The sequence below is a fragment of the Syngnathus acus genome, chromosome 15 (assembly GCF_901709675.1).
Source record: "Syngnathus acus chromosome 15, fSynAcu1.2, whole genome shotgun sequence".
Taxonomy (NCBI): domain Eukaryota; kingdom Metazoa; phylum Chordata; class Actinopteri; order Syngnathiformes; family Syngnathidae; genus Syngnathus; species Syngnathus acus.
Genome location: NC_051100.1, coordinates 8957657 through 8981940, shown reverse-complemented (window position 1 = coordinate 8981940; position 24284 = coordinate 8957657). Strand labels below are relative to the sequence as shown.

At 42.8% G+C, this 24284-nt stretch overlaps 3 protein-coding genes and 1 long non-coding RNA gene across 10 annotated transcripts in view; 3 read left to right on the top strand and 1 right to left on the bottom strand.

Annotated features, from left to right (window-relative positions):
• Nucleotides 1-871: 871 nt before the first annotated feature.
• On the top strand, nucleotides 872-9877 carry tarbp1 (TAR (HIV-1) RNA binding protein 1). 4 transcript variants are annotated; one of them, XM_037271537.1, is made up of 29 exons: nucleotides 872-1843; nucleotides 2151-2260; nucleotides 2352-2415; nucleotides 2515-2663; nucleotides 2738-2790; nucleotides 2877-2974; nucleotides 3054-3189; nucleotides 3271-3367; nucleotides 3640-3729; nucleotides 3820-3961; nucleotides 4034-4282; nucleotides 4393-4490; nucleotides 4571-4708; nucleotides 4776-4990; nucleotides 5069-5303; nucleotides 5376-5564; nucleotides 5639-5838; nucleotides 5916-5987; nucleotides 6069-6189; nucleotides 6327-6434; nucleotides 6514-6663; nucleotides 6831-6917; nucleotides 6990-7195; nucleotides 7271-7352; nucleotides 7439-7604; nucleotides 7680-7865; nucleotides 7955-8079; nucleotides 8162-8298; nucleotides 9367-9877. In XM_037271537.1, the coding sequence occupies exons 1-29, from the start codon at nucleotides 976-978 to the stop codon at nucleotides 9545-9547; spliced, it is 4752 nt and encodes a 1583-aa protein (XP_037127432.1). In that variant the 5' UTR covers nucleotides 872-975; the 3' UTR covers nucleotides 9548-9877. The 4 variants fall into 4 exon arrangements, 3 of the variants coding, with proteins under 3 accessions (XP_037127432.1, XP_037127433.1, XP_037127431.1); XM_037271538.1 differs by having other exon boundaries at nucleotides 872-1849; nucleotides 2154-2260; nucleotides 4396-4490; XM_037271536.1 differs by having other exon boundaries at nucleotides 872-1849; nucleotides 2154-2260.
• A 356-nt stretch (nucleotides 9878-10233) lies between these two features.
• LOC119134711 (beta-3 adrenergic receptor) lies at nucleotides 10234-13043 on the top strand. The gene is made up of 3 exons (XM_037271724.1): nucleotides 10234-10548; nucleotides 11218-11378; nucleotides 11445-13043. Exons 1-3 carry the CDS (start codon nucleotides 10392-10394, stop codon nucleotides 12639-12641), a joined length of 1515 nt encoding a protein of 504 aa, XP_037127619.1. The 5' UTR covers nucleotides 10234-10391; the 3' UTR covers nucleotides 12642-13043.
• Nucleotides 12962-24284, bottom strand: part of slc35f3b (solute carrier family 35 member F3b) — a 29120-nt gene continuing 17797 nt past the window's right edge. For 2 of the 4 annotated variants that reach the window (XM_037271717.1, XM_037271719.1), the window contains 6 exons: nucleotides 19847-20192; nucleotides 18086-18305; nucleotides 16058-16183; nucleotides 15302-15494; nucleotides 15133-15222; nucleotides 13753-14983 (listed from right to left, as the gene is read on the bottom strand). In XM_037271717.1, coding sequence (XP_037127612.1) covers nucleotides 14742-14983; nucleotides 15133-15222; nucleotides 15302-15494; nucleotides 16058-16183; nucleotides 18086-18305; nucleotides 19847-20192 — 1217 coding nt within the window. In that variant the 3' untranslated portion in view covers nucleotides 13753-14741. Of the gene's footprint in view, nucleotides 13408-13752; nucleotides 14984-15132; nucleotides 15223-15301; nucleotides 15495-16057; nucleotides 16184-18085; nucleotides 18306-19846; nucleotides 20193-24284 lie in introns of those variants that run through there. The other 2 variants (XR_005100388.1, XM_037271718.1) reach the window with 2 other exon arrangements.
• LOC119134789 lies at nucleotides 14912-23674 on the top strand. The gene is made up of 6 exons (XR_005100393.1): nucleotides 14912-14986; nucleotides 15145-15260; nucleotides 18046-18202; nucleotides 19119-19204; nucleotides 19891-20211; nucleotides 23304-23674. It is a non-coding gene; the product is annotated as an uncharacterized LOC119134789 (long non-coding RNA).

Sequence of the window (24284 nt, the reverse complement as noted above, 5' to 3'; positions counted from 1 at the left end):
TTTTATGCCTTTGGATTTTCCAATGACACTGTCTTAACCGTTCTTAGTTATCACTCCACCCTCCTGGACTACTTTGGTCATGTGAATGCAATAATAGTGGGAGAGGTTTGCCTGGGAGCTTTTCTTTCAGACGGTCTTCCTGGCAAATAACCCCCAGCAGAACTTTCATGACAAGCTTGTGTTATTGAGTGTCTACAGTGTAGCTTCTACACTGGTAATTGGTTCGCCCAAGTTCTTTCCAACAAATTACTAAGGCAGATAGATATACTATCTACTCACAAAACCTTTAAAAATATTTTCAGTGAAATATTAAGATGAAAATAAAATGCACTAACTAAACTTGCCCCTATCCAACACTGAGATACAGTCTAACCCTATTATTTTTTTCTGTTATATTGGTAAATAACAGCAAGTTGTGCAAGAAGTACTGAAACATGTAATAGTTGCACATTAAAGGATTAAGGTCAATTAAGTTAGGTTGCTGCATCAATAGGTTAATTCTGAACAATTTACCCAACAAAGCTGCATAGGATTTTGTGGGTGGTGTGTGTCTAAAGAAAGATGTGGGTGTTGAATTTTTGGTCTACATTACAATCTTCAGACAATTGTGGAAGCTACACTTGCAAGTTGCAATATTGAATCTAATTCAAAAACTGTTTACTGTAACAGCAATATTGCAGTGTAGAGCGTGCGTTACAAAAGAAAATAATGACAAGACAGTTTCCTAATCCATTAATTTTTTGCTATGTTTTAGAAAATTATTTTGGCTATTGTTGGTTCTGTTTGTGGAAAAATAGAAGTGCGTGTTGTGTTATTGCGCTTCAGCTGGAAATCTGGCAACGTCTCGCGAGACTTAAGTGGTGACGTTTACGGAAGTTTACAAATAGCAAGAGTATAAACGTGCAGCGAGAAAAGCCGGTTGGTGAAGTCTACTAGACTCGTCAGTACTTTTTTGGCTTTGTGAGGTTATCTAACATGAATTCTATTTTGATCAACGCAATCTTGTCGACTTCTCCTCACTACGATCGTCTGTTTGACTCCCTGTGCTGGCCAGTTGACGTGTGGCCGGAGACGGAGCGCGTTGAGGCGCTGACAGCTTTCATAGAAGGACTCGAGCACATTATTGTTCAATCAGAAACCACGAAAACACAATGCATTCAAGATAAAACAAAGTCTATCATTTGGACGCGTTGCTTGCCTCTCCTCTCCAGGATATCAACCGAAACAGACTGTGTGCGATTTAGGGAGAATACGGCAGCTGTTTGCAGACTTGCGGCCATTTGTGCCCGGTTATGTGACCCGGTTGAGGCGGGTCGATTCGCTCTGGTCATCCTGCCTTCGCTTCGCCTGTCAGAGGAGGACCAACCCGGCGTGGAGAGACTCAGTGTGGAGGTTGCCAGTGAAGCCCTAGCTGTCATCCTTCCTTGTTTAAGAGGAGACGAGCAGCTAATATTGAGCATTTTGTCATGCGTCTTGTCAAGCATTAGAACGATTCCAGACGGATTGCTCTCCCGGGTCACTGTTCGGCTTTTGTTAGCCGTGCTGGGCAATTGCAATGATGCAATGCACGGCAGCATCCTCAACAAGACTTTGAGCGAGCTCTGCACTTGGCACGCATCGGAGCGCACACCTCCCGTAACTGAACGAACGCTCCTATGTTTGACCTCCCTTTCGGACCACCTGCTGGCACCTACTGAGCCAGACCCTAGGTCCTGTCTCCGCTTCTGGTGCGTGGTTCAGGACGGACTTATCCACAGAGACAGCGTGTCCCGGAAGAGGGCACTGTACCTGCTCAAACGATGTGTGGCATCGTCACAGGATCAGGGAGTGGACTGTCCTTCACAACAAGGTAAAATGCTCACAGATATGGAAAGCCATTTATCTGATATTCAATTCAGTCTTCAAATGGTTTCAATTCATAATAGGCCAAAAGTGGCATGAGTCCACTGAGATGTTTTACTAGTAGTAGATAGACTTTAAATTGGTATAGGAGATTTTGAATAAATGCTTGTGTGCTTTTTAATAGGCATGGATCAAGAGAATTGTTTACTAATGTAAAGGTTGCATTTTGCTGGTCGTGTACTAAATCTTAGATTGTTTCAGGTATACTCAAGAGTTGTGTGGACTACTTTCTTTCGTAATTGTTATTGAAGGGAATGGTGAGGAGATCTTGTTCAAATGGACAGCCAAAAGCAGCGAGATGCTCAGAGAGTTCTGGGAGGATTATGTGCTGGTGATGGAGACGTTGGAGGAAAATCAGGTCCAAAATGCATTCTGATGATGATTATTTAATTCAAGGGTCACTACCACTCGAATGGGACTGAAAATAAAGATGTTTCTTCTTCATGCAGGTTCATGTGGTCCGCCCAGTGCTGAATAGAATAGACTCTCTTATCCAAACGACAGCAAGTGAAGGTATTGTTTGGCTCTTACAATTATCGCATGCTTCCAATTAGTAAAACTATGATGCCACATAAATTGTGCATTCACTAATATACTGTCTTGCATTTGTAGGTGAGGACCTCTTCCACCCATCATGGCTGCTGTGTGTGTACCAGCGAATGTTTCACAGTGAGAATAAAACCTTAATGCGAGCCGGAGTGTGTCACCTCCTCGAACTTAAAGTTCTCCAACAGCCGTCTTTTGCCTCAGCTTTTTCTCAGGTGAACGTCCATGCAGGTCTCCTCGATTGACCTATGATAACTGCTTCATTAAACTGGTCTAACTTGCTCCCCAGTTTGTCGTTGGGCCTTTTATGGACGTTCTGTCAGAAATGTCGCTCTTCTGCAGGTGAGATTCTAAAATCGTGTATGTTTGAATTACTTTACATTGGTTTATCATGTTAAGATCAAATTATTTGTTGTATATTTCTCCAGGGCTGGTGGCCAGCGTGTTGGAGACTGCCCAGAACTGGCAGTTAAACTTCAAATCTTCCTGCAGAACTTCTTCAGCAGCCTACCAAAAGATGACAGAGGTACAAACATTTACTGAGAAGCTTTTTCTTAGCTTAAAAAAAAAGTCAGTTTGCAGTTAAAATTGTGTGTGCTTTTCAGGCCGCATCTTGCTGCAGATGATCCAGCAACTAGGATCCAAGCATTGGTGCGCCGTTCCCCTCCTCTTCATCTCTCAGGCCCTTTCCAAACTTGCTCCAAACCCAATATTGGCTGTCGATGGGCTCACTGCTCTCAGGTCTGTGCCACGTTATGAAGGAAAATAGTACTTTCATGGTTGAAGTGTACGTTAATTGCATGCTTGCTCTGCCACACACAGGGAGGTGCTACGCTGCACCATGATCACACATCAAGTCCTCCTGAGAGGCGCTGCTCAGTGCTTCTTGTTGAAGAGCGCCCTCTGTCTCATAAATGTGGTAGGCAAAGCATATTTGGAACAATTCTCATGTGAGTGAGCAAGTCAAGTTCAGCTTGAGTCACATGGATGTTTTTGGAATGTGAGAGGACCCTGCAGTATTTAGAGAACCCCCACTCAAGCATAGTGAAAGCACGATGCAAGATTCCACAAAGTCCCAAGATGAGATTTCTTGATGTTCAGCCTAATGGTTTCTTTCACAAGAACTAAATTGCACTGTAACATTTCTGAGGTGTCATGGATGTCGCCCTGAGTTTATTCACATACTTTCAGAGCACAGTGACCCTCGACGACATATTTACCTTTCTGGGCAATTTCCGTACAGATGAGTCTCTGTGTGGGGGCACCGCACTTTGGGATGAGGTAAGTTGTATTGTTATTGTTTTCAACTTCAGCTGCACATCACAGTTTATTGATCAAACATGTTGCCTCCGCCATTTGTGTCTTTTGGAGGTGTGTGTCTGGCTCTCAAGCAATGAGGGCCATTTTAAGATAATGCCAAGAGATGGAGATGGTACTGCCTCAAGCAAGGAAACCATAAAAGCTTATGTTCAATTCAAAATACACCAGTTTCTCAGTGTTCCAGCATGCACTGGTAAGGTTGGAAGAAAGCACGTTTTTTAAAGTCTTTATTTATTTAAGGTGTAATCTTCAATATACTTTGCAGGTCAGACACAAAGGTTGCCTGACCCCAAAGAGGCAGACAAGTTGGCCAGGTCCATTTTGCTGTGCACTGACATTGAGAGGAATCATCCTGGAGCAAAGATTGGTGACACCCTCCAGGCATTATTGTCTCCTCTGGTGGACACTCTAAACCGGGTCGGCCCCAACATCTACATGCCCCTGAAAAAGAGTGACAAGAGTTTGCAACTTGTTCTCCGATTGCTCCAGCTCAGAGAAACACCAAAAGCCCACTGTTTGTATTTTAATAGAGATACATAAAGATATGGCTCTTGAAATATAGACGCAAATAAAAGCTGATGAGTGACTTATATTTCATATCATATTTCTTATCATTTTCTCCAGTAGATGAAGTGGCAGCTGCTTTGGAGAGGCTCATTTTTCAGTGTGCAGATTCAATCCAGGAGTTTATCATGAGGCGTCTGTGTGGGGAACTGCTGGAGGTAAATAAATCTCCCCACACAACCTACAGTAAAGATTTAGTAATGTATATGATGGATTGTGTTTGTTTTGTTTTGTGCAGCTGTGCGACATGGAGCGGGCAGAACTGTATTTGTGTGTCTTGAAGCAACTGTCCATGCACACTTCTACAATTCAACCATCTTGCTTTCCTAGACTCATCAAGTACTCTCTCAGCATCTTGCAAGAACCAACCCAGCAGGTTGGAAGCAAATTCTTATTGCTAGCGTTGAACTTATTCAGATAATCATTCATTCTTCTTTTGGTAGAGCCCCTCAGTGGCGAGCCAGGTGGCACAAGCGGTTGCTATGGCATCTCTTGCCATGGTATGCCGGCTAATTGAGAAGCAAGCAATTGGCCCAGACACTTTTTCTCTTCTAAAGCAACTGAATGAGCATTTTTACAAGTCTCCTTGGCGAAGTCACCCAGCTCTGGGACGCTTCAATGAGAGGCTCCTGAAACCTCACACAGCAGATAGTTTGAGGTCAGTGACTAAGATTCTGAAAATGCCATTGAATACACTTGCCTGTCATATTAAAGTGCCACAGCCATTCTTTCTCAGTAATGAAGGTGGGAAAGGCCCTCTCCTGCAGGACTGGGGTCGCACGGCTGCCCACTTCATGCGGGACCAGTGGGTTTGCCTGAGTTTCCTCACAAGAACACTTCAACATTCCGAGCTCCTCAGAAACACAAAGACTGCCGTTGCCGCTCTGAGATGCTGCGTGGACGCTTTAGCTCTGCTGCCCAGCGACCTTGTTCTACCTGTGTTCGCCTTCATGGAGACGGTGTTGCCACAAGTGAGTCTCTGCATATTTAAGTGTAGACAAAAAGGTGGTGTCTCGTCTCAAAGCGCGATGCTGCGATCTCAGTTAGTGACTAAAGACGAGGCCCTCTGCGTGGAAGCCGTGAGTCGGACTTGGGAGCTGGTGCATGGGCTCAGCAATAACGCCCATGACTTCTGGCCTGCCCTCAAAGGCTTCATCTCAGTGGCTTTCCACCAAACACTGCTGCTGCTCAGGAACAGTCAGGCCCCAGTCTTGACAGCAACCATGAAACAGGTAATTAGCATGAATACATTGTGTAGAAGACCTTGTCGACTGAAATGCTTAGTAATATTGATGTTTTTCTCTAGATTGCTGCTGAGATCATGGAGCTGTCTGAATCTAAGAATGGTGTTTTTAGTGTGCTGCTGCAACACTGTTGTCACACATGGTTGCCTGCTAGCGAACAAAGCAGCGATCAAGAAGACGGCATATTCTCCAGTGTTTTCAATCATATCAACATCGTAGCTGAGGGTTGCATTTATGGCCCGGTGTTCAGGAGAGATCAGCGGTACTAATGACAGCGTATCAATACTTGGTTGCTTTTTTTTTCTTTTTAGCGCTTCATTTACTGTTTTTCTTCCATAGTCTTGTTCAAGATGTCCAGGCATACGTGGAGCAACTCGGTGCGGCGTGCGCCACCAACACTGTGGTCGCCAGGTGAGCTGCTGCCTTTTGATTTTCCAACGTCGCCTCGAGAGGTCTCGCTCCATATCACAGTGAAAAGTGTTTGTCTTTCAGTGACAACAGAGACGACCAGCTACCTCGCATGTGCACCCTGGCTTTCCTCAGTCGGCTGGATGCTTCTAACGGTCTGCATGAAAAACTGATGGAGCAACTTGCTGTCACTCTCTTAGAAAAGGTCATATACGGTTCATCTTGCAAAAATACAACAATACGTTATTGTTGCCCAGTTAATCAGAATTTTATTTGCAACCATTTGAAACTCCACTCAAATAAACACTTTCTGTCCTGTCTTCTGTCAAACTTTCTTTTCAGGACAAGAATGTGTCAAAATCACTGCGTATCTCCAGCAACTCTCTCCACCACCGTGTGAAAAATAGAGTATGGCAAACACTGCTAATGCTGCTGCCCAAATTGAAAGAGGTAAATCACTGACACCTTAATCATTATACTTGCAATCAGGCAATGAATAACATCTCAGCGGTTTTGTGAATCTACACAGGAGTTTGTGGCCTCTATATTGAGCAGTATCTTTGAGGCTGGCTTTTGTAGTAACCAGGCTTCAGTCAAGTACCTCATTGAGTGGACGATGATTCTGATCCTTGTCCGTTACCCACAACAAATAGGTGACTTTTGGGCCTGCTTCGATATGGTGAGCTCACACGTTTTTTACACTTACCTCTTTATTTGACCAAAAATCCCACTATTTGCAGTGAGTGGTGACAACCAGTGATTTATGTTTTTTAAGCCCATTTAACAATGGTAATGTAAATTACAATGTGATGTAAAATAACATTAATTTCTGTGCTTTTGGTGCAGCATCATGAAGGAACCAAGACTGGCATCTGCACCTTTCTGGCAGTCCTAGTGCATTTTGAAATCATCCTCCCCACCCTTAAAAATCCAGTGAGACATCGTCAAAATTTCCCTTTAATCATTTCTCAGTTATTATAATACTTCTTTTCCTTTGTATTTAAGGATATGCATTTGGCAAAAGCACTGGACATCACTCTTCAGTGGTGTTTCCACCACAACTTTAGTGTGCGTCTCTATGCCCTGCTGGCTTTGAAACGGGTTTGGCACCTGGTAGAGGTCAGAGGCGAGGGGACACTTGATGGTTTGAGGGGGCTGTCCACTGTGGTCAAGGCCTGTCTGCACCAGACTGAGGCCCTAAAGAACACTGGGTGGGAATGCGACACTACAGTAGCTACAAAAGCATCAATATAGCATACTGAAAACATGTCTGCTATTTGTTTTAGGAATTCCAACAAGAACTGGACCAGGATTCAAGAGCACTTTTTCTTTGGTGCCTTTCATCCAATCAGGGATTACAGCATTGAGGTAACTTTACAGTACATGAAAAATGGTGTGATAGTAATTATGTATGTAAACAAACATACTTAATTGTTTCTTTTTTTTCCCCATAGACGATATTCTACACTTTCCCGAGTCTTTCAGGGTTGGCCGATGATGAGTGGATTCCCCTCTGGAAGTTGGAGAAGCTGTCTTGCTTATTTCAGACACCTCCTTTAAGGAATCCCACTCCTGACCTGAGCCGGCTCCAGCCTGGAGACTGGATTCAGCAGGATAAAAGTACAGTCAGGGATGCAATTGAATCTAATCTGATGTTTTTTGGTGGTTTTTTGGTCATGATTTTGTGTCTCCCAGGTGAGGAGGACAAGGAGGAGCGCTGGGCAGAAGTCCAGAAGAAAATAACCCCCTGGTGTTTGGACATCCAGGACCAGGACTTGGATCTTCAGCTGGTTCCGCAGCAAAGAGCAGCTCGCCTCGGCAAACAGCATGGCGCCCTACTGGTGGTGGCCTCACTCATTGACAAACCCACGAACCTTGGAGGTCATCACACTGTGTTGCTAAGGCAACTTTATGCATAGTGTTCAGCTGTGAAAGTAACACCACCAAAATGCTTGTTTGTGTTGCTGTAGGTCTGTGCAGGACCTGTGAGATCTTTGGTTCCAGTGCGTTGGTGCTGGACAACCTCCGCCACATCACAGATAAACACTTTCAGTCCCTCAGTGTCTCATCAGAACTTTGGCTTCCTCTCCTGGAGGTGTCGTGCGTCACATTTAGTTCCACATTCTACTCCATCGCACTAACCCTCAATTTATAAACTGCATTTGTTTGCTCATTAGGTAAAGCCGTCGGAGCTGGCAGACTTTCTCCAAATGAAGAAAAGTGATGGCTACTGCATTGTTGGTGTGGAGCAGACGTCCAATAGTCAGAGCCTTCAGGACTACCAATTTCCTGAGAAGACTCTGCTACTTTTGGGGTAGGACTCATGACAACTCCATCTAAAGCGCGGTTTCATATTGGTAGAAGAAGAGTCTTCAATTATCCAAACTGGTTTGAGACAGGACCATTTGTGGAACAAAACGTAGGACGTTTGTTATATCTACAAAGCTTTATGTAGCAATACCGGATTATGCCATTTGATTTAAATTGCTAATGAGCACAACACAATCCAATGTTACTGTTAAAACTGAACTCGCCTTGTCAAACTATGTTTTTCTGACCATTCCATCGATCTCCTTTACACTCGCCTCTCGGGTTTTACGTAGATAAATCTACGAGCCAAGCGAGGTAATTTAATTTTCACTCACCCATTCAGCCTTTTTCCTCTGTGGGCCCTTCACTCTTGGTGCTTCTGTCAGAACATGCTGCTCTGTAATTGGCTCTCCCTCAGGATAACAGAGCAGAAAATGTTGACAGCAGCAGGGACCTTCATCTACTTATTATGTTGTTTAGAGCATGAGGGATCAGATGGATGCACATTGTCTTCTCAGTCAAGTAATTGCAGCTTCACACCACTTGACATAGCTTCAATCCTGCAGTTGTGGAAGAAGCAGTACAATGTCTCTTTAGCCATTTTGTTTTATTGCAGCCTTCTTTTAATCGGACCAATCTTTTCACCCAATTGCACTCAGGATAAATAGAGATCATTAAGTTGGCAGTTCCTGCTGTGTTGTGCCCTCTGTAGACTCATTGAAGGCTCCCCTCATTACTCCTTTACATTCACCGGGTGCAACTTACTGTAGGTTCAGTAAACCTGCACGATCCTGAGTTTCCGCTATACAGTACAATACAATAATACTCAGCTTTGTTGCGTAATGTAATCTCACTGAAGCACTTCATTACATAAGAACGCCTGCTTGCTTTGTTGGCTGCATCCTCGCATATCCAATCAGTGTCTCTTACCATGATCACTTGACTGATTGTCAGCACTTTCAGAAAATTTATTAACTTGGCAACCGATGGTTCATTTATCAAATGAACGGGCAGTACCGGAAGGCATCATCATATCGAATGAAAACTACAAGTGTTGTTTCTGTCATCATAGCAACGAACGAGAAGGCATCCCCGCCAACTTGCTTCAGCTGTTGGACGTGTGCGTGGAGATCCCTCAACAAGGTGTCATCCGTTCACTCAACGTGCATGTAAGCGCTGCCCTGCTGATCTGGGAGTACACTCGCCAACGCCTTGTCAGCACCTCCAGTCAAGAAAAGTCAATACATGGCTGAAGAACGGAGCCAGACAACATATCCGGTCTTAACAACGAAGGTGCTATCAGTCACCACATGAAGCGTTTAAATGCAAACAAAAGTGCAAACACATCATATTGATTCTTCATCATGTAAATTTGTTCATGGTCTTTTCACATTTCTGGTACCTTAGTAGGTCATGAAATGGAGATCAACACTTATTCCATCCAAGTATTCCACTGAGCATTGTGCAGAAATAATGATACTACCTACTCCCAGTGCATGCAGAGGAAGAACAGCAATTCAACATTTTTACTGTTATTCGTTGCGGCAATTCCTTTTTGACTCATGGGGACTACAAAAAAACAATGGATAAAACATGCTGCATTCAAAAAATATTCATCGATAACTTGATATTTTTATGTTGAATGTTGCCACTGGGTAAACTCAGAAACATTGTGATTCAAAGCTATTATTATTATTTTCTTGTTTCTTTTACTTTGCGCATTTATCCGCCTTGCAGGTATTAATTTGAGATTTTGAATCCGGGCTCCAGCCATCCTTTATGAAGTTGGTACGCTCTCCTGTATTTAGAAATGTTTTTATTATAATAAACATTTTTATTGTAATAAACAATTTTATATTATAGATGCTGTATATGTATTTTATGACTGTTTGAATAAGTGTGCCCAAAACATGTGGGTATAGCTGAAGTGATGCAACCTGTGTTTCTCTCCCCTTCAATGTGAGGAAGAAGGATGGAGGCGGTTCAACTTGTCACCTGACGCTGGTCCAGACCAATTGCGAACCATATCAAGTCGGGTTTACTATTGTGACTGAATATTTTTGTCATTCTCCACAGTGCATTCAATCAAGGCTGCAAATGGGTGTCCTGGAAAGCAACGGGTCAGTTCCGAGCTCTTTGCGAGCGGCGGCCGTCAACACAAGCCAAAAGGGTGATTCAGGGGACAACGTGCCCACACGGATAGAGTCGCTGCTGATGGTGCTCGTGGTAGTGATGTGTCTGGGCTCGGTGACAGGTAACACACATTTCTGAGAGTATCTATTCTTTTGTTTCAAGTGTAAGAAAAAATGCAATACGTACAACCAAAATTATAATAGTAAATTTGTCTAACTTTGAATTGTCATGGGGAAATAATACATATTTGGCCTGCTCCTCTCAGTGAATGAATAGACATTGTGTACTTGGTTAATAAACATGAAAACTTTTTTGCTAAATAGCTGGTGAGGACATCTTTCATCTCAATGAGCTTTTTGCCTACATCTCGATTTTTAATTGATCAATATGCTAACCCTTCCAAAGATAACATTTATTCATTATGGCGTACCCTACTGATGCGGTTATTTTTTTTTATGTATACTCATAACAAGGAAAGAGATCCTTCTCAACATCACTACGATCTGCAGCCACAATACCCTTAAATGATACCTCTGCAATATTATCAGGCAGTTGGAGCTACAAATTTATATTTTTAAGGCTGGAATTTATTTTTCTTACACATGCAATGGAACTCCTCTTTATGTTGTGCCTGAACTATTTCCAAACGAGACTATCACATTTTGAGTTGCAAAAAATTACAGAACAAAAGCATCCTAACACATGAGTCAGAGTCAGTCTGAAAATTCTGGTATTGACAATGACAATAATGTGCTTGTCCAACCACTGTGATGTTGTTTTCCGTGTATAGGTAACCTTCTTGTCATTATCCTCGTGGCAGCTACTAAGACTCTCCGCCAAGTGACATCAGTGTTGATCATGAACTTGGCCATCAGTGACCTCCTGGTGGGCCTCGGTGTCATGCCCTTTGTTGCTTTGTCCATCGTGAAGCCTGGATGGGGCGAATGTTTTGTGAGCAAATTCTTAACTCCCAACCTTCTTGTGATTTCATTCATTCATTTTTTTTCCCTTTAACAGAACCTGTGTCTATTTGTGGCCTACACCTCCTCTGTCTACTGCACAGTGTCTGTTCTAACACTGGCTGCCATCGCTTTAGACCGCTACCACTCCATCATGGACTGCCTACGTTACAGCTCCCGCTGCACCCTGCGGCGGACGTGCTCGGTGGTCTTGTGGATCTGGCTGCAGGCCATGGCAACCAGTTGCCCCCCACTGCTGGGCTGGAGTTCTATGGCCTATGTAGCTCCCGTGTACAGCTGTGCAGTAGACTGGGCCAGCAGTCCCAGCTACACAGCCACCATGACCAGCCTTTCCTACCTCATTCCCGCCATCATTATCCTGGTCTGCTACGTGAACATCGCCAAGGTTGCCCGCAAACACGCCAAGAGGATTCACAGCTTGCAGGACTCGCTTCAACGCAGTAGAGTTCCAAACTGCATGTTCCTTCCCTCTTTGCACATTCCCTCCACACTGGTCTATCATCTAAGTGGACAGTGTATCTCTAGTGTTGTGTCTGTTCATCCAACTTCCTCCAGGGGAGTCTTCTCCATGTTGTCACCTCCCCTGCAGGACCCCCAGCAGCAGCATCAAGGAGTTGGTCGCCTCATTCTGGTCATTTTAACCTTCTTCCTGTGCTGGACCCCTTACATTGGTGTTGTTCTCGTTCAGGCCACCGAAGCAGCAATCTCTGGTGAGACCTCCCTGGTGCCCCCCTCTGCTCTGACCGTTTCCTACTTTCTGGTGCTGCTCAACTCTGATTTCAACCCCCTGCTGTACGCTCTGCTCAGCAAGCGTTTCCGGGCAGCTCTGCATGGGCTGAGGCAGAAGGTGAGAGCTAGAATGGGAAGTGTCGTCAGCTCGGGAGGGGAGGTTGACCCCTGCAGGCTCACAAGCCCCCTTCCAGGGCCAAAGTCTAGTCCGGACACCCCCCGGTATTGCTCTCCAGTTTTCATCATCAGCACTGACTACAAGCATCAGTCCAGTGAAAATGTAGGCAAAATGTGTCTCCATGAAGAGGGCACCACACCCTGCTCCACTTGGCAAGACCCTCATAGTGGCAGGAAGGTGGATTTCCTGCAAGTACCCTGTAGGACGCAAGAGGGCGGCAGACTACCATTTTCTGCTTTGACTGTGGCACCAAGGGCCACTTTTGTCTATGGCCAGATTACAGTGAAAGTAGAGCATGCCTCATCAGAAACCGTACTTATTACATAAAGAAAAATGACAACAAAATTGGAGTCAATTAGTTGATAATTAATTCAATTGTTGTCTGCTGATTATAAGCAAGACGTTTTGGACAACTATCTGCTTCCGGGAGCTGTTTTGGGGATGCCCTTTTCTGATCCAGCTGCTCTTAAGTCCAATATTTATGGCCTCTTGATGAAGGGACAATTGCCATAGACTGCCCCCTAAATCTTCTACATAGTCTTTCAAGTGTGAAAGCTGAGGTCTTCTGCATCTTACAGAAATGCTTTTTCTTAAAACATTTCCAAAAGCTTCATATTGGCAAGAAGAAACCAAACCTGGACAATAGATGGATTGAAAAGTAATCTTTTTATGAAGTATATGTGAATATACTTGAAGACCCTGCCCCCCCCCACCGAATCAAATAAACCCATTATTAAATAATCACACCTCCCATACTCCTTTCTCAAATGTGATAATCATACAGTATGTTGCATCTCAGTGTATAAAATCGTCATTCCTTACAAAGGTTTACATTTATGTCAATAGCAATAATTCCAGAGGAATACAATATTCTTATTTATTGTCATTGAGAATGACAATGGGAAACAGTGCTCATGTATGCTGTGGTGAAAACAGAGAAGGCAGTGAAGTGGTCTTGATAACTTTGTGATGTCCCCATCGGCCTGCCCTGTCTCGACAGCAGCCAGATGAAAAAAATGATGAAAGGTATGTTATGAAATGTCAAAAAAAAAATATGCAGATGAGTACTTGTCTGCAGAAGTCTGTGGTGGCACTGTAAAAAGAAGATTGCACATAGTGATGTTTATACATTCACAACAAGGCAGTTTCCAGCTCTTCATTCAAGGCTCCGGTTCATCTCCACTGGTAACTTGCCTCAAGTATCATAAATACAGTCAAACAAAAAGATCTTGTGTCTCCGAGCTACTACTCACCAGTCACAGCATGAGGTACACAACATTGAAACTGATCCAATCCAAAAGCTGTCTTCAGTTAAACAAATTCCTCAAATTGTCACTTCCCTGCTAATAAAAATAACATTAATACATTTAACCATAATGATACGTTTAAACAATTCAATCAACCACATTGCTGAAGATTTTCTATACGTCTTTGGTAATGTCAACCTTTGCTACAACTCCTGATTGGATCTAATTTTATTGTGCTTTGTGTACTTCATGAAGGGTCCAGTGAGTGGGAAATTTGAAAACTTACCAACTGTTTATAAAAATGGGAGGGTAAATGGACTGCACTTAAATAGCGCTTTATCAAGTTGGAATTTGCTTCATATGACTCAACTGTGTATGAGTTAAATGACAGAGACCCATTGGGGGGGGGCTCAGTGTAGTTCCATTCACAGTGAACCTAATTGCTTTTAACCACAGGTTACGATACTTAAACTGACAGTAATCTTTAGCAAATCAGCTGAACTGAAAGCAGTCTCTCGTCATGATAAGCCAAGCTAATCATGCATTGCACATTTTACTTTTCAGAGCTCTCCACTGCCAGAGCGGTGGGTGTCGCCACTTCCACTTTGACAGGAGTTCCCGCTTTGCCCCGAGAGAGAGAGCACATGAATGCAGGAAGCCAATCAGAGAGGTCCAAAAAAGGCTTGGGATGGAGCGAGGTTCAGTAAAAGCATGTCGAGCTCACACTGAGCCTCGCATGTCCACACGGGCCTGTTCACACCACAGGAGTACATCGGGTCGGCAGGTGTGAACTACAAGCTGTTAACCAGTGCAAAGAAGGAAGAATGACTGAGGGATGCCACTTGGGGCCTCCTGCATTTGTAGGCATTCTTCTTTGGATTTTTAAGCATGTGTTTTGTTTTAAGACAGCCAAGTCCACATGGTACTGACTTTCTTCTCCAATTAAGTTGGCAAGTCTTCTCAGGTGAAGGTGACCATTGGAAAAATTCATGACAGGTACAGCTTTAACTTTGTCTAATACCTGATTATATTTAGGTAAGGAGGGTACATCTGATTTGCATCCATGCATCAACTGAGTGATGGTATAACCTCTCTTCCTGGTCCAAACGTTCGCAGCCGAGGAGGCTGCGTCAATAGAGGCCCTTAAACATTCCATCCAGCTCCGACCACATGGTCCCAATCAGTGTGAAAATGTTGCCATGGAGGTCCTGGCTCGGCCCCTCCAGTTGAGTCCCGTGGAGGCCCCTGCTTCGGCGCTGCCCTCGGCCGGCTCGTCACGTTTGCGTAGCTTGGTGCTGAGGCGGATGATGCACTGGTCCCAGTCCTCCGGAAGGAGCAGCATGAGAAAGCCCAGACAGATGATGGAGACGGCAAAGAGGCGCACCGTGTTGAAATTAATCTCACACGTGAAGAAGTCCACCACTGGTAAGAGGAAAAACACAATAATGAGCAATTTGGATCTGTGTTGACATCAAACTCCTAAGGACCTTTATGCATTTTAAAGGCCAACTATGTAATTCTCACTGTACCCATTAAATGATGACATCTTTGATTTATACTAACACACTTACTGGCATTGACAGGAACACTTAGGACGATGCCAAGGGAGATAGATGTTGGATATGTTATGGCGATGCCGAAGTTGACCAGGATGTTGAAAGCTGTTTGAAGAAGCAGAACGAGAGCAAAAGTGATTATGGTAAAACACGATAATAGATCCCAGAGATTCTTTTTTTTTACCTAAAAGCAGTGCTGCAACCCCACAGAAGTAGCCCCAGGGGATGTCGCCTGCCGATTCAATGTACTCAACTCGGGTAAAATATAGGACGATGGGCACAATGCTGATAAAAACAAAGTTGGCACCTCCCACAATAGTCAGAAAAAGTGCAGCCTCCCCGAATTTGGCACTGCCGAGGACCATCTTGAAGAGAACCTGGCAGGAAGGAGGGGGGTTACTCATGAATGCACAAATTGTGACCTCCTGTGGCGCAGCATACAGGGTGACCTTCATACGCCTGCACTGAGACTGAGTTGCCAACTTTTAGCGATAAATATATAGCTCATTATATTAAGTGTATGTTAAATTTCCTTTACGATATAAGGGGTGATGGATTTTATAACTCTTTAGTTTTCTGGAGAACAGGTTTCTTTTTTTTAATGGGGGCTAAAACATTTGGACTGGGAGAAAAAATGGCAGAAATGTCCATTCAACATGTAAGAAAAAAGTTTTTTTTTTTTTGTGTGTGTAGTAATACAAAGCTTTTCACACACAGAATGAAAGAAAATGTACATCAAACTCTTATGACTGTAAAATAGTTCACGTGTTGTTGTAGTTCAGGTGGTAGATTTTTTTCTATGGAAATTCATTTCTTATATTGGAAATGAATTGGCCATTCATTGTATATTGCAATCTGCAAGGGCGAAAGTAATAATGAATGTTTATCACAGAGGTCAATCTTTATTAAGGCCCAATGCAGCCATAAATAAAAATCCTACCTTGTATAGTGCAGACATGGATGCTGAAGTAACAACCAGAGTGATGCCAATGACCGAGTGACTGTGGAAACCATCAGCGTAGGTCATCATGACGATGCCTGCAATGGCCAATATGGCCGCCACTATCTGTAGACAGAGAACGACTATTAACAACATGGTGTTCACAGCGGTGTGACTTTTTGACCGCTACTGCAGATGGCCTCCTCCTTTTTGTTGTCCTCTAATTGATGCATGAGCTTCATTTCAAAGTCAGCAGACAAAGCTCCTGCGGTCTTCTAGTAGTTGATTGTTTCGCATTGATTTCCACTGCAAGCCATCACGGCAAAAGCGGGAAGCACACCGTCCTCCCAAAACCTCAAAGTAGTGCACCATTAATCTGAGATCTACTGTATGTTATCAAGATAGGAGGCAGGCATGCGTCCAGTTTAGTGGATTACGTGTGTCAGGAAGATAAATGATCAGTGTGCTTATACTGGGCCAAAGCCCTCTTAACATCGCTCTCAGGCGTGGCACCTTTGACAAAATGGTTCTCGCAGCACTGCAGGCCGCCTGTCAGTCAAGACGGAGGGTTGGCGGTAACTGCAAGGTCAACAACCTCATACCTTAATACAGGACTTCATTGTGTTTTTTAGACATGTCAGCACAGCATTCTAGGGGATCAAGGGAAGGATAGGGTCATGACTCCATCCAAGCATATGAATTTATAGTGTATATTAACTGCATGTATAACCCGCTACAATGTAGCATTTTTTATGCCAACTGGTTTCACACAATTGTATCTAATAGGAATAAAAAACAAGGTTCTTATTGCATCAGCATTTGTGTTGGAGCTATAAATGAAAATAAGAAAATAACATAATGAATGAGGGTATACATTAATTTTCAAATATAATGCAGTAGGTACAATACTGTAAATAAATTAAAACGTATTGCCTTTACCGTATTTTTCGCACTATAAGGCGCACTTAAAAACCTCCAATTTTCTCAAAAACCGACAGTGCACCTTATAATCCGGTGCGCCTTATATATGGACCAATATTGAGCCACTACAGCAGGCGTGTCCAAATATATGGATTTATATATAGACAAAGTTTTAAAATGGGCCATTCATTGAAGGTGCGCCTTATAACCTGGTGCGCCTTATATATGGACAAAGTTTTAAAATGGGCCATTCATTGAAGCTGTGCCTTATAATCCGGTGCACCTTATAGTGCGGAAAATATGGCAATTGTAAATATCAATGTGTTGAATTTACCATCCCTCAATATGTCCAAATGACATTGCAATCCACAGTACAACACAAGTGTGCCAATAAGACAAAGCCATCTGCTGTTGCACATAACATCACAGAGGGATGATGTAGCGTCTCTCTGCTCGTGCACATCCCTGCTTGTGCACGCTCATGACAAACTGGTCCAGCATCCCCTGCATTGCTGCAGACATCCAAACTCTGCAATGTGTACCACCAAAGGTAGACAGAAAGACGTATAGAGAGGCTGTGAATGGGAGCAGGAGTAGGATTATATCTGACTTTCCTTCTTATGGAGTCCTTTCATCACATATAATGGGAGGATGGTGAGATGTTTGAGTGGGTGTGTGACGAGAACAGAAAAAAGGAGGAGCGGGATCCATCCTGCGGCGGGTGGATATATTCCCACAATGTGCTAAATCCTTCCATTGCTCTCTCCATAACACACAGAGACATGCATGGTATCATGGTGTGTTGACTCGGATTATTTTGAATCATTTAAGACACGAAATAATAAAGTGACACTAAATACAGATAGGTTGGACAAAATTCTGATTAAAATTGTTAAATGTTCATTTCTGCGGTTAGCAGCCTATGCTTTGATAATATGCTAGTAAATAAAAAAAAGTGAATTAGTGAAACTAGTCCAATAGTCCATCATCACAACTTGTGGTCAGGACATTTGCATTGGCTGCATGAACTGCACATACATTAACTATCCATTCATCTTCTGTTTCAGTTTGTTCAATAAAAACTCGAGATGTGAACTATGAACTCACCCTGACGCCCATGAAGCGGTCTCTTAGCACAATCCATGAGAGCAGGAAGACGAAGGCCTTGTTACAACAAAAGAGCGCTGACACGTCTGTTGTGTTGATCTTCCTGAGGGCCTGCAGGTACAAGTAGTTGGTGAGGATCCACAACAGGCCGAAAGGGGCCACCTTGGTGAAGAACACCTTGGGGGTCAGCCCGTCGTCCCCGAAAAAGCGACAACACTCCCTATGCACACACAAGACAGAATGTCGGAATTAAAGTCAATAAATACAAGAAAGCATTGATTTGAAAAGTGTACAGTATTAGATATTGGTAGGATTTTGTACACTGTTAAAATTGGCCTATGATAAATAAATAGCTTATTTTAACAGCAAAAATTCAGCATTTAGCCTCATTAATTTGCAAATAAACAAGAAGCTGAAAAAAACAAAGATCATCTTAATAATCTTGAATAATTTGTGTATTTTGAAATATTATTAAATCAAATATTTGTGTATAACTAAATAGAATAACCTCGGTTATTTCCACTTCATTCGAGAAAACGAAGCTGATCTTTCCGCTACTCAATGTTATAGTTAGCGTTCAATCTGCCGCAGCCCAGCGGAGGTAGATAATTGGCGAGCTGCGGAAAATGCTGACTATCATTCCTGACTGAGCGCGGAGGCCTTTGAGGTTTCCTGGCTCTGATTGTTGAACAACACATTTGGGTAAAGCTCCTGCAAAGCAGTGGTGGAGTCCAGCCAATAAAACAATTGTGTCCTTGAAGAAAGGGCACATGATGTTGTAAAAACTTCTCTTTGAGTTTATCTAATGTACGTGAGTGTTCACGTCTACTTTATCTGACAGTAGGAGGTAGGAAGGAAGGAGTGAAGGTGTGAAGTGAAACATCCTTTCATAAGAGGAGTTGTCAATTAGTTTCCTGTGTGTCTTAACAGAAATATCACTGCAATCATTTGCATGTTCTGCTATGTTTTTTTTCCTTCCTCACACATTTTAACAACATGCATGTGAGGTTAATTGACTGTAAATTCTTCATAGGTGTGAATGTGCAGTTGGCTGGCAACCAGTCCTGGGTGTACTCCGCCTTGGCAACCCAAAGACATTTGAGAAAAATGGATTGATGGGTATGTTTTCGTTTCGCTTTCATTTGTCATCTATATTGTCATATGTAAATTCTTCCATTTATTTTCAATACTGCTTATCCAGTTTACGGACACAGGAAATAGTTGAATAACTAATCTCACACTTGACTCTGTTCTTCACCTCTCTTTCACAATTCTTCTCACTCTGAACACTTAATCCCACGTTCTTGAACTACTGGTACCTTTGCAACCTTCTTTTTCTTGTAACCTTTCCATTCCACTGGCCTCTCTTTGATTCACACACGTACGACTAACCTTCATTTCTTATCTCCCTTGTGCAAAAAGAACAATAAATGCTATCATCTATATGCCAGTGCAGTGGTCTGTAAAACAAAAAAGAAACGCTACATGAATGCCCAACAACTGCGGAGCAGGAGAGGGACTGAGCAGATGCTTTGTGAGGAAGGGTACTGAGGGTCAAATACTTTAGTTGTGCTGCCTCAGCAATGGTTCTATCAGCTCCAAAGATTCTAAAGTCCAACATTTAATTACAGACAAGCAGTTCACCAATGAGGCAACAAACGAAAAAGAATTTTTTTGGAGGACAAGATCAAAACAGGCACATAATTTCAATGAATTTCAAAATGTAGCTTCTGTTTTTTTTGGTATGTTTTGTTCTGTCACCTTAATCTGTGTCTGGCCGTTTGCCTTTCCGGACTCTTGCACAGGTGCCCGACGTAGTAGAGCGGGAAGAAGAGGCAGTTCCAGGTGGTGGCAAACCAAGTGAGGGTGAAGGGGGCATCAAAGTGCTTGAAGGTCAGCTTGGCCAGCTGGGTAGAACCTGCCCACGAGGAGCAGACGCACATCACCATGGCGACTCCCCACAAGGCTTTCCGCACCTGCACCGCCGTGATCCGGATGCAGCAGTGCAGCTTCCGCCTGCTGGAGCTCGATTCCGGACCCGCCGCGCCCGCCGACGACTGCACGTCTGGGCCGCTGTGCGCCACATGCTCCCTTGGCCGCTCTTCCCCTGAAAGTTTCATTGACAGGTACTCAAGTTAACACTACATCTGCTTTTTGGAATCTTCTTTCCAAAACTGTAAACCGTATTTCTTTCGCTGGTCATGTGACAATGGCAATTATGTGTTAATCTAAAGCAAACTGTCACACATATAATATTGATACATTTCCATTTACACAAGCTATATATCACACAAAAGGTGCAAAGCGGTAAAGATGATTTGGGGCTCATATTTTGGCAATCAAAGGAGTCAGCGGCATCCACCTCTTTTACGGAAGTGTGTGACTATAGTTCAACATGTCCTGCCCTATACTGTATAAAAATAGCTGCTGTCACACTTTAATTGGCCTTGGAAATCAATCAGACGTCGTAGTTCAAATGGAACTGATCCAAGATGACAGGCTGTAGCCAAACAGAGGGTAGGAGAGGGCAACTTTGATATACTTAGTACAATACCACTGTGATGTGTGTGATTGTTTGTTACTTAGCAACACTTTTTATTTTATCATGATAACCTCCATAACATTCATTGAAATGTTTAAAGTTCATGCAAATTTTTACTTCGTGTCTGTCGTTTAGCATCCAAGTATACTTGGATCACCTTGGAAGTCAACACTTAAGTTAAAAGTTCAGTGTCGTGTTCAATTAACTGTCAGGGGGGTATTGTTGTTCTATAATAACCACCCCTGAGATTTTAAAGGTCATCAGAACCAAGTTGGTTGAGGTAGCAAGGCACATTGGAGAAATGAAGAGCTCACGATCCAAAGCATACCACATCATGATTTAAACATGATGGAGAAAGTGTTCTAGCTACAAACAGCAGTCCATTTTAATACATTTTAAAGAACGTATACATCAAGCAAGAAGAGGTCAACAGTGAAATCACATAATTTGGAATTTTTCTGAGATGATTGTACTGCATATAACCAAGACGCCATTCCTTTTCTCTGTTAGTGTACCAAGACCGCACGCACCAATCTCTTCTGCAACAGTTAGATCTTGCTTTGGAAAAACAGAGCCGTAAAAAGCAACTTTGTAGATAATAAATAATAAACCACAAATTCTCCTGCAGCTCCTCTGCTGCAAGTTAAAAATGAAGGCTTCCCCAAGTGGGGTTTTGGAAGGTAATGATGTGTCTTGTGCACACTAATCTGCACTCAACACGGCTGACTGGAATACAAAGCATACATTAAAAAAGCCTCAGTGAGATACTTATGTGGAAAAATTGAAAAATACAACATGCAATCATTTAAAGATTCATTTAACCACATAAGTGCTTGTAAACAGTAGGGAGGAAAGCAACACAAACACTGTAAATCAAATTTGCCTTGTTTCATCTGTGCTGTCTAACTTTATTGTGTACATGTGAAGATGTGTGTTATCATCTCGTGTGAGAGATCCGCAGCGAATAAGAGACATCACTGAATTTACTATCGCCTTCCATGCTAATGCTCCAGGCTTTCCCGGCCTCGCCCCACTGAATGAAGAGCGGCCCTCTGTTTATCCGTGATGGAAAAAAAACCCACATGTGATGCAATGGAATGAAATTCTATTGTACTTTTTGGGTGGCAGACAATGCTGAACAATAATCCCCTGGACTGCGTTTGGCAGCAATGAAAGCTGATTCCAGGAGAATTAAGTTTCTCTATTCTAAGCTTCGAGAGTGCTTTGTCTCACTCTGAAGGTCACGTCTTGTTTATGTCGGCTGCTTTTCATCCTTCCCGGGGTTCCATAGCGCATCTCATGAACCTACCCGCTGCAGTTTAATCCTTCCAATCCAGCGGAGGCCCAAAGCATGCGTTCCTCATGCTTATTTTATTATCGTAACTTGGTTTGTAGAATTCAACAGCGGTAATTAATAGCCGAGACGTCAGTGTATACTCATGTGTCAGCCCACTGATGCAATGACTCAATTATTTAAGGAGGACACACTGCTTTTACACTTTTACACTTGGCTTGACAGTGACTAATGTTGCCGTAACAACCTCCAGTAGCAGGAGTGAACCATTAGTGCGTGTGTGCGTGTGCGTAGACGAGAGTGAGCCAATGACATTAGGCGCTGTTACCTTCATGACAGACTGTCGACTCTTTTAGCAGCACATTGATGAAGTCAAAGCACTTCACCTTGTCACATTTGTATCAAAGGCTGTGCTCAAGGTCAATTGAAATACTGCAGTAGTGGGAAATGACTCCATTTTGTCAAAAATGGTAGCAAAAGTATGAATGCATTACAATAAATCTCTTCAAGGTTTTGTTAAATATGAAATACTTCAATATGATGTCATCATTGAAATCGTGATACTTTTGATGATCATCGTCCTGCATCTAAACAAGAACACTATTCTATTTCAATCTGTCAATCTGTCATCTAACACTAGTCACCTCTCTGTCATTTCTCATCTGATCTACTGATCGACCTGTTAAGGATCAATGTCTCACAGTCACATTGATAGAACCCAGTTCATTTTTAATTATCGTCAACACTAATTGAGCTGCGTGTAAAGGTCACTGAAATGATGTCACTCTTCTTTAAAAGGTCCCAGTACTCTGATCTTGATGATTGTACTTAAATAAATAAATACCTTTTTTTTTTTTTTAAAGGACATAAACTGAGACTATAATTTGTACGGTGTTGGTACAGTCTGACCATCAAACGTAATATCAGTGAGAGTTTTCCCTATCTGACCTTTGTAGCATAGCAGACACGTTTGTGTTTATTGTGCCCTCTAAAGTGAAACACAAGTTGTTAACAGGCCTCTGGGAAGAAGCAGGAAACACGAGGAGAGTGTTTGGCATTTTTTTAGACAAGTCCTGAATCCACTTTGACAGCTTCACGGCTTCACACTGTCACCCTGACAACTTGGATGCATGAAGGCTAAGTAACATTCAAAGGTTATGCTGAGAGACAGAGGAACATATGTGGCTCTTGAATTGAAATGTAGTATTAACTACGGTTTGTCTACATCTCATATTATAGAAGTAGAAAATTTCCGTAAATAGCCCGCTAGTCTGATAAGCATGTGCTGCGAGGTAGATTTATCTGCATTAATGAGCCTATTTCACCCGCACCCTCTTTTATTTCTCTATTTCACTTCACGCTCCCCTGCTTCTAATTCCCAGGCGTCTCTCTGGCCCACCCTGCAGTGTCTGCAGTGCAGATCTCTCCTGCCGATAGCTGCAAGTCCAACAACGCTGCCAGCAGAGCCGTTCCACTTAGAAGTCCCACCGACATCTGTCTCCATCTTTATTCTAGCTTTGTTCCCTCCCAGGAAAAAAGGTGGATATGACTGCAAGGGCGATAATAGAAGTTTCAGCTTTTTGTTTTATGTCAGTCTATGAGGACTGGTTTTCTACAAGAAGGCACACATCACAGGAAGACTGAGATTTATATATTGGCGGATTCCATGCCCACAACGTCTCGATGCCTCAAAAAAAAAACATGCACAAATGAGAGTTGATTGATGCAGACATTTGGCTATGGAATAATAAAACTCTGACATTCAGCCTTAAATTAAACCAAACAAAAATAACAGTATTGGAGCAATCTAACTGTCCAATACAGCGTTTGCTTATTCTAACAGCCATCGATTCCTCGCTTTATAAAAAATAAAGCTCTTCCCTTTTGTAACTTCTCTAACCATCCATGTGATGTTCAAATAAAATTAATAATGTCAGTGAGAAAAGCAGGTGACTCACTCGAAACCAATTTTTCACCAACAAGTCGATATTATGCAACATGAGTTTTGACCTACAGCCCAGGCATCATTTAATGGATAGCTTGTGGTTTCGACAAATGGAGCCCTGTGGGAAGGCTTGATGTAGGGAAGTAAGACTGCTCTCCTGGGGGACACGTAATCTCTGTTCAGTTATGAAGCATAAAATGGCTTTTCATGACACTGCAGAGCCTTGAGTGAACTTCTACTGGAATAGGAACCCTAATGCCTCAATTCCCCAAAGACACAAGCTAAGCTGTGCCTGGTTGTATTTGTCACAGGACAACGTCAGAATCCAGAAAATACAGTGGAATTAGCTTCAGGTGACAACGGTTCAGAGTGAAGTCTGAACATTCACAGTATTTTAGACAGTATTAACCAATAGGAA

Excerpts from the sequence above, each read along its gene's own strand:
- LOC119134711 (XM_037271724.1), top strand. The coding sequence starts at position 10,392 with ATGGGTGTCCTGGAAAGCAACGGGTCAGTTCCGAGCTCTTTGCGAGCG. Across the intron at positions 10,549-11,217 it reads GTGTCTGGGCTCGGTGACAG|GTAACCTTCTTGTCATTATC; the intron begins GTAACACACATT and ends TTCCGTGTATAG. Across the intron at positions 11,379-11,444 it reads CTGGATGGGGCGAATGTTTT|AACCTGTGTCTATTTGTGGC; the intron begins GTGAGCAAATTC and ends TCCCTTTAACAG.
- tarbp1 (XM_037271536.1), top strand. The coding sequence starts at position 976 with ATGAATTCTATTTTGATCAACGCAATCTTGTCGACTTCTCCTCACTAC. Across the intron at positions 2,664-2,737 it reads TTGCCTCAGCTTTTTCTCAG|TTTGTCGTTGGGCCTTTTAT; the intron begins GTGAACGTCCAT and ends CTTGCTCCCCAG. Across the intron at positions 7,196-7,270 it reads GAGGCCCTAAAGAACACTGG|GAATTCCAACAAGAACTGGA; the intron begins GTGGGAATGCGA and ends TATTTGTTTTAG.